The 14,253-nt window shown below is 35.9% G+C and overlaps 1 protein-coding gene and 3 long non-coding RNA genes across 4 annotated transcripts; all 4 read right to left on the bottom strand.

Annotated features, from left to right (window-relative positions):
* Positions 1-4,718: 4,718 nt before the first annotated feature.
* Positions 4,719-5,376, bottom strand: LOC128132091 (uncharacterized). The gene is made up of 2 exons (XR_008230015.1): positions 5,087-5,376; positions 4,719-4,917 (listed from the first exon to the last, which is right to left on the bottom strand). It is a non-coding gene; the product is annotated as an uncharacterized LOC128132091 (long non-coding RNA).
* A 699-nt stretch (positions 5,377-6,075) lies between these two features.
* Positions 6,076-6,494, bottom strand: LOC128132090 (uncharacterized). Its single transcript, XR_008230014.1, has 3 exons — positions 6,428-6,494; positions 6,251-6,338; positions 6,076-6,164 (listed from the first exon to the last, which is right to left on the bottom strand). It is a non-coding gene; the product is annotated as an uncharacterized LOC128132090 (long non-coding RNA).
* A 262-nt stretch (positions 6,495-6,756) lies between these two features.
* Positions 6,757-7,583, bottom strand: LOC128132088 (uncharacterized; the record flags this gene model as incomplete). The annotated part of the gene is made up of 3 exons (XM_052768127.1): positions 6,757-6,810; positions 6,891-7,109; positions 7,323-7,583. Coding segments are annotated over 2 exons (366 nt in total), but the record flags the coding sequence as incomplete, so codon positions are not given.
* Position 7,584: 1 nt separating this feature from the next.
* LOC128132089 (uncharacterized) lies at positions 7,585-8,217 on the bottom strand. Its single transcript, XR_008230013.1, has 3 exons — positions 8,108-8,217; positions 7,930-8,005; positions 7,585-7,648 (listed from the first exon to the last, which is right to left on the bottom strand). It is a non-coding gene; the product is annotated as an uncharacterized LOC128132089 (long non-coding RNA).
* Positions 8,218-14,253: the final 6,036 nt, after the last annotated feature.

The following is a 14,253-nucleotide window of genomic DNA, read 5'->3' as shown; positions in this document are numbered from 1 at the left end:
TATCCACACGTAGGTAAAAATAAGATCTACAACTTTCATTTTGACTCCGTTGGCTAATTCTTGACTGATCTTAAATTTTACAGTAGGAGGAAATTATACTGTTATATGACCGCAAAAAATTTGTAACTCTTTCATACGAACTCCATTTCCGTCTGTCTTTTTATCGTTAACTTCCTATTAATGAGATCTTAAACTCTATTTTAGGTCGTGTAGGCCAAAAACCGTTCGATCTAAAATTCGAGTTTCGAGCCGTGCACTGCTATGCCACATCATAGAAAATTCATAACTTCCTCATACGAAGTCAGATTTGGGCGTTCTTTTTTTTATGTCCTCGGTTTAATGTATAATACAACTTTTGTTTAGATCACTAAGGCTAAAAAGTCCTCTATCATAAATTCACTATTTACGTCTCCCGGTGGTGTACCGGTTTTGCTGTAAAACTTCGACAGGTCATAACTTCTTCGTTATAACTCGGATTTCGGCATTATTTATACGTATGGAACCCTTGTGTGACATGTACTATAACTTGGTTAAGATTATTTATTCTAAATAATATTTTATTAAAAAGTCATTTTTGAAGCTTATCGTCTCTAAATTGACTAGCCCGAAGCTGCGGGCGTTACATTTGGAATGTTTTCCTAAGTACCAAGTTACATACTTGGAACCTTATGAATTTAATGTTCTTGTTATATGCTTTATTGATCCTTTGTTGATGAGCAACAATGCAGATACTGGAAAGATCCCCGAGTTCATGACTTCTGTTCCAAACACCAAGGAGTATGGAGTTTGGACAGTGGTTTCCTTTGAAGTGGTTCTATCTGCCCATAGGACAAGAGGAATTTCTTCTGCCCATCTTCCTTTCTTCTCATCTAACCTCTTTTTTAGATTGTTGACTATGATCTTATTGCTAGATTCAACATGACTATTAGATTGAGGGTGAACAAGAGTGGAAATTATCATTTTAATCCCCCAACTTGTGCAAAAGTCTCGAGTCCTTTTGATTATGAACTAGGATCCATTATCGCATATGATATCAACAAGGATCTCAAACCTGGTCAAGATATTTCTTTTGATAAATAAGACAACTTCCTTTTCTTGTACTTGAACAAAGGCTTCAACCTCTACCCATTTTGAGAAGTAGTCCGTCATCACTAGCATGAACACCTTTCCTCTAGGGGCCTTTGGTAACATGCCAACAATATCCATTCCCTATTTCATGAATGGATAAGGGGAAATGATAGGATTCAACAGTTCTGCTAGTCGATGTAGGATGTTGCTATGTCTTTGGCAAGAATCACATTTTTAGGCTTGCAAGAAAGCATCTTTTTTCATTGCTGGCCAGTAGTATCCAGTGCTTAATGATTTGGAGCATAAGAATCTGCCCCCAATGTGGTTGCCACAATCTCCTTCATGTATATATATTTTGGAATTCTGTAGCTTCTTAATCTTCTAAGCATCTAAGGTATGAACCTACCATAGATTTCTTGTATAGTTTTGTAAGTCCCCAAAATTGCTTGTGTATCAATCAGATTCAATTGATGGTGTGGAATCCCAAACAATTGGATGATGTCAGATCAATATAGAAGAGAAGGAGAAGAAGAATAACTTGAATCTAATGATTTGATGATATGATTGATGCTCCTTATAATAGATTCTCTCTCACACACACTTCTTCTCTCTAACTTTCTCTCTCTTCTCTAGCCTCTAGCTGTACACTCCCACATGCACTCCTCTATTTATATGGACCTCCAGCCATACACATGTGTACAGCCGCACACCCTGTGTACGACCGTACATAGGGTGTGCGGCCGTACACACGTGTACGGTCGTACACACAAACCGCAAACACATACAACATTACATAAAAAAATATATTTTCCTAGAAAAGCAAAGTATAAACCATATTTTTGACCCAACTATCTCCCCCTAGGTTTATAGCTTTCTTTTCTAATTGGCCCAACAAACTCCCCCTAAAAAGTAGCTGACTTTTTCTTGTTAATCTTCATTGGGAGCTTGGCTTCAGCATTAATCTTCAAATTTCTTCACAACATCAAGATGAACATATGAATCTTCAATAAATAAATTCATCTTGAGCGGTCGGGTTTTTCTTCAAAATTTGACATTGAACGCACGTTGGGTGAGGAGGCTTCTTGAAAAGATTAATGAAAGACAGCTCTTTTAGCTTGAGAATCTTTAGGGAGAACATCAGAGAGAAATAATCTTGTGGATCAATTCAGCAGGTTCATAGATAGCATAAAATTGATTGAGGAGGCTTCAATGCAATCTGTCAGATAATCTTCAAGAACAGCTTCACCTTGCTTCTGAGGTTGAAATATTGAATGATGTAAGAATAGTCTTCATTTCTTGCTCCTTCGAATGAAAATTCTTCGATGCTCACGGATGGAGCCTTGGCTCAGAAGATCTTCAATACAGTCTCCACGAGTCTCATCTACGCCTGAAATCACTTTTCAAGACAAAACAAAACTAAATGAAAAATTAGCACACAAAAAAATATTTTTGGATTTTTTTTTTAATATTTTCTGGAAAAATAAAAACAAAAACAAAAACAAAAATATTTTTTTGGATTTTCTAAACAAGATATAACACTATTTTTGGATTTTTAATTTTCTGATTTTTGTTTGATTTTTGAATTATTTTTAATTCTCTCCCTAAAATTTGTGCATAGAGGAAAACTATGAACAAATTTAACAAAAATAAAAATGATATCTAACTTTTAGAATGATTGGGGATCAAAGTTTTTAGACAACCTTTGTCCGCTTGTCGGTACCTTCTATCTTCACGTCTTTGTCTGGTCGATCGCCGATATTGTTGTCCACTTAAACACGAAAAATTGTAACAAAATTAGGACATACTATAAGTGACAAGACTATGTGATCCTAAGTTCCTAGATATTATATCTAATCCTAAGTTTCTAGATACTATATCTTAAGGACCATTCAGCTGACGATGACCAGGGATATTGTTGTCCACCTAAATTGAGCAGCGAGATCTATAGACATTCTTTGAGTGTTTAATTTTAATTGTACTGGAACATGTTTCTCGCTTCCAGATATGCCCCGGTAATCAAGGACTTCCAGAGTACTCCTTACATCGGATGAGCAGACCATCATTAGGGGAGAAGATAGATTCAGAGTATTATCACTTATAGTGCATATGCTATGTACCAGGTCAGATTGTTAGTCACACAAAGGAGACAGCATATGGCTAACAGATAAGAGGAATTTCATATGTATATATATATATATATATATATATATATATATATATATATATATATATATATATGTATAATATGCAGAGAAATAGAGTTGCATATGTTACAGTGCAGGTCGGATCTCTTCCAATCACGCAGAGGAGGTAACATATAACTAACAGACAGAAAGAAAGAAAATGATTTTCTACAGACCTAATTAATCGGAATTTACCGGTTGCCCCATCAATACCGGAATTAAGGACATAATCCGCACATGGAGGAAAAGTTAAACCACGGTTCCAGATACGTGTTCAATTAATGTGACGAGTAGATTCCCATATATATCTCCCTGCTCAACCTATCCGAGCGTCGTATTGTCAGGCTGAACGGATCTAACTAGGTCAAGATTTGTCAAGTCATTGATTTCTTAAGTTCAACTCTGCCTAGTCATGTCCATTTAGAATCTTTCGTGCCTACCGACGCTAGACCTGGCAAACGTGTCGTGTTGTGTCGGGTTCGTGCCGTGTCAAGACATTAAACGGGTTGAGAGTGCATGACCCTAACCTGACCCGTTTAATTATCGTGTCGTGTCGTGTCAACCCGTTTATTTTCGTATCGATTTTGTGTCGGGTTTCGGGTTAAGGTTTAAACCTTAAAAATATATTTTGTCATGTCGGGTAGAAACATTTTAAAGGTTGAAAAGCAAGAGTCATGGAGGGAAAAAAAATGAAAAAGTGAAATGCTGGATTTGGGAGGTGTAATGGAAAAAAAGTATACTCTCTTCGTCCCATATTTATTGTCCATTTTTGACTTTTGAAGTTTTTATTTTTCAGCTTTGACCTTAAATATTTTTATTTATGTTATAAATTATTTGATAAAACTCATAACAATGAAAAGATATTTAAAACACAATCCATTCATACATTTTGCATTAAGTGTTATATATCAAAAAACAAAAATATTTAAGGTCAAATTTGAAGAATAGAGACTTCAAAAGTTAATATTGGACAATAAATATGGGACAGAGGTAGTAGTCACTACAAGAAAAAAGGCCTTTTACGACGCTCATTGCGCGTCGTAAAAGGCTCAGATGACGCGCAAATGCGTGTCAAGGAAGGCCCTGTCATAAAGAGAGACGACGCGCTTTTGCACGTCGTCTATAGACGACGCGCATTTACGACGCTCATTTACGACGCGCGTTTGCGACACGCAATGCGTATCAAGGAAGGCCCTGTCATAAAGGAAGATGACACGCATTCGCGTGTCGTAACCTTACGACGCGCGTGTTAATGACACGCAATGCGTATCAAGAAAGCCCCTGTCAAGAAAGGCCATGTCATAAATGAAGATGACACACATTTTTGCGTATCGTAAATTTAAATGTTTAAAAAAGATAAATTTATATATTTATTAATTTTTAAATTAAATTTGCATTTAATTTCTCATAATAGAAATAAAATACCATATACAAAAAATACAATCCATTGCATAATATAAAATAAAATTTCATACTCAAAAAATAAAATAAATTACACAAATTGTAATGTCATACAAAGAATCATTCAAATGTTAAACAAAAATAAAACATTGCTAACATGGGTTATACATTCCTATAAAACTAACAAATAATCATACAACTCTTTTTCTTACTGGAAAGGAATGTCAAACATGATTACAAGTCTCCCTTAATCTTGATTACTCACCTGCTTAAGTAGAATGTTGTTGTTGAGAAGGTTACCTAGCAACAGAGAAAAACACAACACCTCTCCCACAATCACAACATCATTTACAGAGAAAGGTTGTCAATTACTTTCATTAAGACTTTCATTCAATCACAAAAATATTAAATAAAAGGGTGAAACAGTAACTTACTTGTGATAAGTTGATCTCCCTTAGAGCAAACACAGCTAAAGCATTGAACAAGACCCTATTTCCCTCTTCTTTTAAAGTTTCCAGAATGTTTAGAATGCTCTCCTTACTCATAATATATAATCAATAATCAGATTGAATTATATATTATGAGTAAGTAATAAAGTACATGTAACACAATAAAGTATTATTAAGGAACTTATGAGTTCAAATATTATTTTTTACACTCAGATGCCAAAATATTTTATGTTATTCTTCTACAAGTTGAGAACCAACTCAAACATGAAAGATAATAGTCCATCTGGCAGCTTTTGATGACATGGCAAATGAAATTTCTCAGAGATAGAATAATACTTGTACTATTAAAATGATGGCAACCACAACAGGTGGTCCAATAACTACAGCCAAAAACATGCCTTTAATCATGTCTAGAAAGAAAAGAAAGATTGTTTGCTGCAATCATAAATCCCATGTGTTACAAACTTATATCCAAATTTAAATTAAATAAAAAGAGAAAACTGTAAAAACAAATTATATCCAAGGTAATACACCATACAACAAAATAGCAAAGTCCATCAGTATTTTTCAAAAAAACACCGTTTTCTTAATTATTAGAACACATTAGGAAAGCTTTATACTCTTTGATTTAAGAAGCTAAGTAAACTATAAGAAATCCACAACAAAAAGAAACTATAAGAAATCCACAACAAAAAGATTTGAAACTTACCTGTCCAGTAAGAAGAGGGGTATCAGCAACAAGCTTGAAAGCAACAGGCCTTGGAGTACGCACATGCCAAGCCTGCAAATAAAAGGTGCATCAAGTATAAAAGAGAACAAGGAAACTGATATTAAAAACAAGAACTTTGATCATTAGAATAAAAGAGAGAAAGAAAAATAGAGAGGGAATAAATGGAATGGAATGACTCATTCCATTCCATTCCATTCTATATTCCAACCTTTACCTTGTTTTCTTATCATTATCAGTTGTATCTGCACCTCAATTTCCTTCACTTCAAATTCTTGGGTGTGTGACAAACAAGAGTTACCATAAGTTTCTGAGGCCAAACTTGACCCATTCAATCTGGGGAAAAAAATATGCAAATTGCCAAATTACCATATTATCCCTCAAAAAGAAAAATAGGAATGATGCAAGTGCAACACTCTTACAAGTCACTATCGAGATACAATGCAAAATGATTTCCCCCACCAAGCGCTAAATACTCAGTTGAACAAAGAGTAAAATACCGATTCACCCCTAATAAATGCACAATTAACATAATAAATCCCAAATAAATATTAAAATTATAAAAGATTTTTTTATATATTATCAAGAAAATGCAGTACCTGTGGGGCGATATATAACAGGACGCCCTGGTGTATTTGTAAACACAAATTTATCATTCGATCCCTGTATAGTATTTACTCATCATAGTGAAAAAGGGTAGAAAAGTCTTTTGTCAACATATAGAGAAACGAACTTAATTAAACAATTACAAACCTGGTATCTTTTCTTTGTTGATGGTTTCAAAGGTGCCTCAACTAAACCACCAAACACTGCACCTTTACGATCTCCAACAACCTGAAAATGTTTAATCAAGTTTCAGTTAAAGGGTAAAGTTGACATTTTGCATAGTTACTGAAGACAAGACATTACTAGTAGACTTAACCCAGGGCAAATATTGCTTCTTCTATATAAGGTTGAAAGAGATATGCCATGCCTCCATGTACTAACATATAAAAAAGATAATGATATATCAAGATTCAAGAATAATGTGAAACTGAAAATATGATGAAGATGAAATTTTACCTGTATAGTAAGACCCATTTCTTTCCTTGACTGAGAACAGGGAGTGCAACATAAAGATCAGAACGTGTATTTTCTGTCATAAGTTGTGAAGGTTCTGACATTTTTGGAAGTTTATCAGAAGGAAAATCTGAGAACAAGAGCCTCAACAAGTGCTCCAGTTCCACCAACAGGGTATTCTAAACTACAACCTGGTTTATACCATTCTGCAAACATATAAATCTGCAAATATGTGGATATATATACAGGCAAAAGATTAGACATTTAGAGAACTATAAAATATGAAGGAATAGAATGGATTCTGTTTGGTTGGAATGGAATGGATGAGGACATGTGGTAATGGAATAGCCCATTCCATTCCTTCCTCAATTCCGTCATTCCAAAAAGTAAAACTACCTTAAAAGAAACTTTTTAATGTATGATATGATTATGTACCATTTCTGCTGAAAGAACACCATCGGATTTCACTCCAGCAAGTAAGAAAGACAAAAGATCCACCCAATTTCTAATGAAAGGATCTTTGAGTCCCAATGAATCAACTATTTCTGAAAAAGGGCGTAAAAGCTTTGTGGCACCAAGAACACCATGAGGTCCCATTTTTGCAAATGATTTTAGGAGTGGATATGCATATCTAACTACAGCAGTAGAAACAACTCCCAAATCACCTCGAATAGATAAAGGTGGCAAAGCCATGGCAGCTGCGTATTGTACTGTGGGGTATTCCTTCTTGATTTTAGATTTCACTTGGATCCATGATCTTCCTGCATATATATACATGACCATAAATTATTATATGACTTTAAAGTTGAAAAATGATATCAACTTTAAAAAGGTTAAATGCAAGAAAACTTATTTACAGATTATATAGAAAAACTTATTTCTATCATTACTCATGATTTTGTTATTTTTCAAAACAAAATAATAACTTTCAAATCATACATCCAAACACCCCCATTATCATTAAACCAATTCATAATCGTTTATCTACTAAAATAATTATAGTCAACATATTTATTCAAACAAGGAACCAAAAAGACCTTACCCTCGATAACAAGCCCATAGTAAAGCAGAAAAATCAAGTTGTTCCATGGAGAAGATGTCACTTGTTCAAGCAACACCTACAAATATATAGATCAAATCGCGAATTAGGTGTCATATAATTCAGTTGTAAGATTGTAAATTTCCATTGTTATCCTTATTATCAAAGGTTCTTAGGATACCTTTTTGGCAACTGTTGTCGTGTCTTTTTTGCCCTTTAACAACTTATCCAACAATAAGTGGTAGAAATGCCCAAATGGTCCAAGATATGCACACCCAAAAAGCTACAAACACTCCCGCATTAATATTCTATACTGATTCTTATATATATATATATATATATATATATATATATATATATATATATATATATATATATATATATATATATATATATATATATATATATATATATATATATATTTGACTGGTGCTTTTTCATTTATTGCAGAGAGAATAAGTTATGTGACTTTCATATCCTGATATTTTATATGTGACACCCCGACCTTACGGATATTGTCATTTATTCTTAGTATTCTTTAATTCATTAGGAATGGTGAAAAGTTTAACAGCAGAACATGGTAACCTGCTATCTGGTAACACCAATGGTTCCTAAGTGCAAATCAAGAAAATAAGAGCAACAAATATCGCAGGTTTCTCTCCCTCCTTGAAATTGAGCACAAGTCTAAAACAAAAGAAATATGATGAAATTGAACACAGGGCCTAAATTCTTTGAGAAATTTTCAGAATTCAATGAAGAACCATACATGTTCAATAGAAAAATCATAAATCAAAACCTATATATTATCAAAAAATCGGACCTGATGAGAAGAGGAAAAAGGAAGAAGCGTACCTGATGAGAAGGGGAAGGAGACTTCAAAAAATTGGAACAGATGAGAAGAGGATCGTCGACGATTGGTTGTTGCGGGAGAAGAAAATTGGCGTTGAAGTAGGAGAAGAAACGATGGAGTCGCTGATTTCTTCCTTTGGTAGGGCAAGGGTATAATTGGAAACCCTTCTCCCTTTCTTCCTCCTTTCTCAGTCAGTCGATTTTTTCCATCTTACCCGATTAGATTAAGCTTTCCGAGTCAGATACACAAATTTAGTTCATCAAACGTCTTTATCTGACCGGGTCATCAAAAAAAGTCGTTGATGTCTGAGATTCGATACCTTGAACCAAGAAATCCCTAAATCTCTATGAGATAGGAGCGCCGACACCTCGATCGATTTTGTTGAGAAGCATCGAGCATAACACTAAATCTTTTGGGAGTCGCAGTCGCATGCCAGGAGAAGTGAATGTGATGTTGCAGTGGTCTGTTAGAGATAGACAGAAAGGAGGGACATGGATGGAGGAAAAGGGTGGCCTGGTGGTTCTAGGGTTTTTATACAAATGGTGGTGTTAGTAACCAACGATGGTGATTGACCATGGAGTTTCGAGACCTTGACTTTAATGGAGCTATTGTTCTACTTGATATGGAAATCACTCTAAATTTGTAGTTGTAATACAACTCTTCTATTGATTGAGAGGCTAAGAAAGTACTTGAGGAACTGAAGATCGAGGGAAGTAGATGAAGGGTTTTTGAACTGAAACCGTAGTTCCAACAATAGTCATGGTTCCAAAAACTGTATCCCTTTGATCAATTTCATGGCCTGGTGACCAAAAAACCTTCGATTTCACTAAGAACCGGAACCCTAGTTCCAACAATAGTCGATTTTTGGTATTTGATTGAGAGAGAGAGAGAGAGAGAGAGAAGAACGATTGAAAGAAGGTAGAGGAGAGCTTGGCGGGGTTTTTAATTTTTTCAGAATTTCATTTCCCCCTTTCCCCCACTATTAAAGGATGGAACGCGCGTTCCATTAAAAAATATAAAGCGACATCCGTAGACGACGCACATTTTATTATAGGTGCCCTCCGTGTTTTTTTAGACACTAATTTAAGGGCGCGCAATAATGTGTGTCTTCTATCCTAAATTTTTTTGAAGAGATGACATTTTTCTAATGTCACTCTCCTTTGCGTAACATAGATCAATGAGCGTCGTATTTTGCGCGTCGTAAAAGGGCTTTTTTCTTGTAGTGAGTAAGTTTCGAAAGCAAAATAAAAAAAGTTAGAGTTGGAAAGAAAATGAGACAGGAAATGAGGAGGAGTAAAATTTAGTCACTTTGAAAGTTTGAATTTTACTTTTAATTTTTGAGTTTGGGCCACTACAAATGTATTTAAAATATTTATTAGAATATGATATATATATATATATATATATATATATATATATATATATATATATATATATATATAAGTAAACGGGCCATCTTCGAGTCATCTTCGAGTCATCTTCGAGTTGAAAGTCTTGACCCTAACCCTACCCGTTTAATTATCGTGTCGTGTCGTGTCAATCCGTGTACATAAACGGGTCAAAATCTCTGACCCTAACCCGCTAACTTCGTGTCGGGTTGTCGTGTCGTGTCAGATTTTGTCAGGTCTAACCGGCGCATCAAACCAGAGCATTGACCCTTCAACTTTGGGTACGTTACGCAGACTCAGATTGCCCGTTATCACTCACTTCCCAAAACATCTCCCTCAAGCACATTCCATAACCAATATATTATTATTTTGATTTTCTATTTTTTTTGGATTTAAAATTTTCTAATTTTTGTTTTGTTTTTATTTCTCCCCCTAAATTTGTGCATAGGAGAGAAATGAAAGTAAATGCGCAAATTTAAACTATCCTAAAACAAAAATTTGCCTTTAAAGCGAATCAACTTAAGAAAAACTCAGGAGTACAGAGAAGAAAACTCAAACCGTAAGTCACCGATTGAATTTGCATCCAGAAGATCTGAGAACAGCACGCGTAATCTCAGAACAGATCCGAAAATTCTTCATGTCATTAAGCACAAACCCCATGTGATCCCTTCCTTTCTTCCCTTCCCGCAACGGACACAATATCTCTAACAAATGTCTAAATGTTGTACAGTTGAGAGATGTCTCCTATCAAGTGCCAGGAACAACCACTACCAACAAACCGAAGTCTAATGATATGCCTCCATAGTTGCTCTGACACAGAGCGGGATCAGTTGGTCTTTGGAACCCAGTCCATTTTGAAACTAGGTCGACCTTTGTCATCTTTGCACGATACTCTCTCCCATGACATGTCCTACTTATCACAAACAGAAGATGTAAAAATATTAGAAGCGTTAGAAGATTTGGGAGAGTGAGCCTTTGGAACCCATTTGTAGTTGGGTTTAACCCATTTCTTTTTCGATCTGATGGGTGGCTCAGTATTTGCTTTGGGACTTGATGTCAGCCGTTGATATGACTTTGATTTTGGCTTCATGGGAGCATCTCTTGGATTTGACTTCTTGGCCGACTTTCCCTTCTTGTTCTTGGGAGTTTGATTCTTGGCCTTGTGGGTTTGATTCTTGGCCTTCTGTGTGTTCCAGTCATCATGGTCTGAACGTGACCTTGAGGGGTTTCTTTTGAAGTATCTCCCTCTTGGCGCGTTCTGCCAGCCTTGTGCATAGTAAGGAACATATGGATGATTTGGACAGTTTCGGGCAATGTGTCCAGGTGTTCCACAGTGAAAACATGTCTTTTTCTTCACTGTGGAGTTGTTTCTTCCTGCCCCTGGTGGCGTGTCTTTGCCTTGTCTCTTGCTTTTCCCACACGCACAGTTGCAACAGGCACTCTGTTTAGCTTGAAATGGTGGCATGTACTTCTCAACAACAGGTTGATCAGAAGCAACTGAGTTCGAAGCAACAAATTCAGAGTTCAAGGAGACATTTTTTTGTTCAGTAGTATTCTCCTTGTTCTCATCCTCTACTACTTTACCTGTACAAGTAGAATCATTAGTATCGCTCATCTCAACATCCTCAGTTGGCCCTGATTTTTCAGTCTTAACTGAAGCTGAAGCAGGGGTTTGTCCATATTGAGCAGGCATTTCTTCCTCATTGGGCTCAAGGGGTGGGTTATAGTTGTGATTGAAAGGTGGAGGAACACTATCATACCCTAAACCATTGTTTTGATTATCTTTGAATTTTAATTGGTTTTCAAATAATGACTCGAATGTCTTACTTGACGCGGTGTAATTTTTAAAACTAATATATGTTTTTCCACACTTAATTTTCAAAGCGTCAAGTTCTTCAGTTACAGCAGCAAGTTTGTGTTTAATGTGATCGTAATTTTCACACTTGTTGCTGTACTCTTCCTGAAGCTTCCTAAAGTCTTTGGTTTTTGCTTCTAGTTGTGCTTTTAACGATTTCTGACCTTTTCTTAGAGTATAGCCTTCATATTTAAGGTCCTCATTTTCCCTTTTTAGCAAATCAATTTGTTCGAGAAGAAATTTAATCGTAGCTTTACAAGATGGAGTACATGAAACTTCATTTACCGGATTTGATGTGGAACTGATTTTCTTTTTTTCTTTTTTAATTGCCCTTTGACTTAAAAATCGAGAAAGTCAACCTTAAAAATTCAAATTTAAAAAATCAAACTCAAAAGTCAAACTTAAAAGTCAAACCGAAAAGCCAAATTTGAAAAATTAAAAGTCAAACGAGAAAGTCAAAATCTAAAGTCAAAGGTCAACTTTTAAAAGTCAAAGTCAAAATTTTAAGTAAAAAGTCAAAAATAAAAGTTAAAACTTAAAAACTAAAATTTTTGGGTTGAAATTGGATTTTAAAAATAAAATTTTGAATTTTTGGGGTTGAAAATGTCAATTTGCGAAATTATATGCGAAAAGGATGAGTTACATTCTAAATTTCGGATGTAGGGCGCAAGGGGCCTCTTAGACGAGTTGGTAAGGCGCTGGGGCAATGACCTGGAGGTCCAGGGTTCGATGCCTGGCACCTTCAAACACGTTTCCCATTTTTTTTAATACAAAGCTGCTGTGCGAGAGATGCGAGACCGAAGCGAAGATGCTGAACCGTACACGAGACCGCACACCGGGGCCGCACACCGAGACTGCTGAGCCGCACACCTTCAACAGATTCGCGAAAAAAACGACGTTTTTCAACCGTTTTTGCTCCAAAACTCGATCAAAAACTCGTTTTTATGAAAAATGCAAAGAAGAACCCCCCCTTATTTTTCCGAGATCTATCCAAAAACGCAAATATCTTTTCAAAATAAGATCAAATAAGCTCTAGATCTGACAAAATTGACTGATACAACCTTGCTCTGATACCAATTGTAAGTCCCCAAAATTGCTTGTGTATCAATCAGATTCAATTGATGGTGCGGAATCCCAATCAATTGGATGATGTCAGATCAATATAGAAGAGAAGGAGAAGAAGAATAACTTGAATCTAATGTATTGATGATAGAATTGAGGCTCCTTACAATAGATTCTCTCTCACATACACTTCTTCTCTCTAACTTTCTCTCTCTTCTCTAGCCTCTAGCCGTACACTCCCACATGCACTCCTCTATTTATATGGACCTCCAGCCATACACATGTGTATAGCCGCACACCCTGTGTACGGCCATACACAGGGTGTGCGGCCCTACATACGTGTACGGCCGTACACACAAACCGCAAACACATACAACATTACATAAAAATATATTTTACACAAACCGTAAAGTATAAACCATTTTTTGACCCAACAAGTTTTCCTTGGATCATCACAAATCGTGAGACCTTCATGTTAAATGTTCTCTCTTAGTTTTTTCTTCTCATGGGATTGTGCCATTGTAGAGGTATTCCACAATGGGATGGATCCAAGATTTGGAGTGTTCTGGAGGATCTTGAATATTAGTATCCTGGAGGTTAGGATCTTAAGGAAGCGGTTGAGGGTTAGGATCCTCGATTATTGCCACGTTAGTTGTTTGCTCATGGTGATTGAGATCATTTGGTTTATTGGAGGGATCTTTTATCGCAAGGATCAATATATGGGTTATAGGAATCCTGATTTTAGGTCGGATCCTAAGGGAAGATCCTAGGTTGGCTAGCACGTCAGCCTCAACATTGTCTTCTTTCGGAACTTAGCTTAGGCTGAAAGGCTGGAATTTAGAGGCCAATTTTTTGAGGATTTGGAGGTATAGTGCTAGTCTTTCGCCTTTTATTGCATAGGATCCATTAAAATGATTAGTTAATAATAAGGAGTCAATGAATACCTGAAGATCCTTGATTTTAAGATCCTTGGCTAGATGTAATCCCGTGATCAATGCTTCATATTTAACTTCTTTGTTGGTTGCATTGAATTCACAGTTGACTGGATGGGGTATGATGTCCCCATTTGACAATTTTAGTATGATCCCTAGGCCTGTTCCTCTAAAGTTTAAGGATCCGTCAGTGAAGAGTGTCCATCTTCCCATGCTTTCTTCTTTCTGGAGTTCCTTGCT

The sequence above is a fragment of the Lactuca sativa genome, chromosome 2 (assembly GCF_002870075.4).
Source record: "Lactuca sativa cultivar Salinas chromosome 2, Lsat_Salinas_v11, whole genome shotgun sequence".
Classification (NCBI taxonomy): Eukaryota; Viridiplantae; Streptophyta; class Magnoliopsida; order Asterales; family Asteraceae; genus Lactuca; species Lactuca sativa.
The sequence above is the reverse complement of the archived record's forward strand: the minus strand, read 5'-3'. Positions and strand labels throughout refer to the sequence as shown.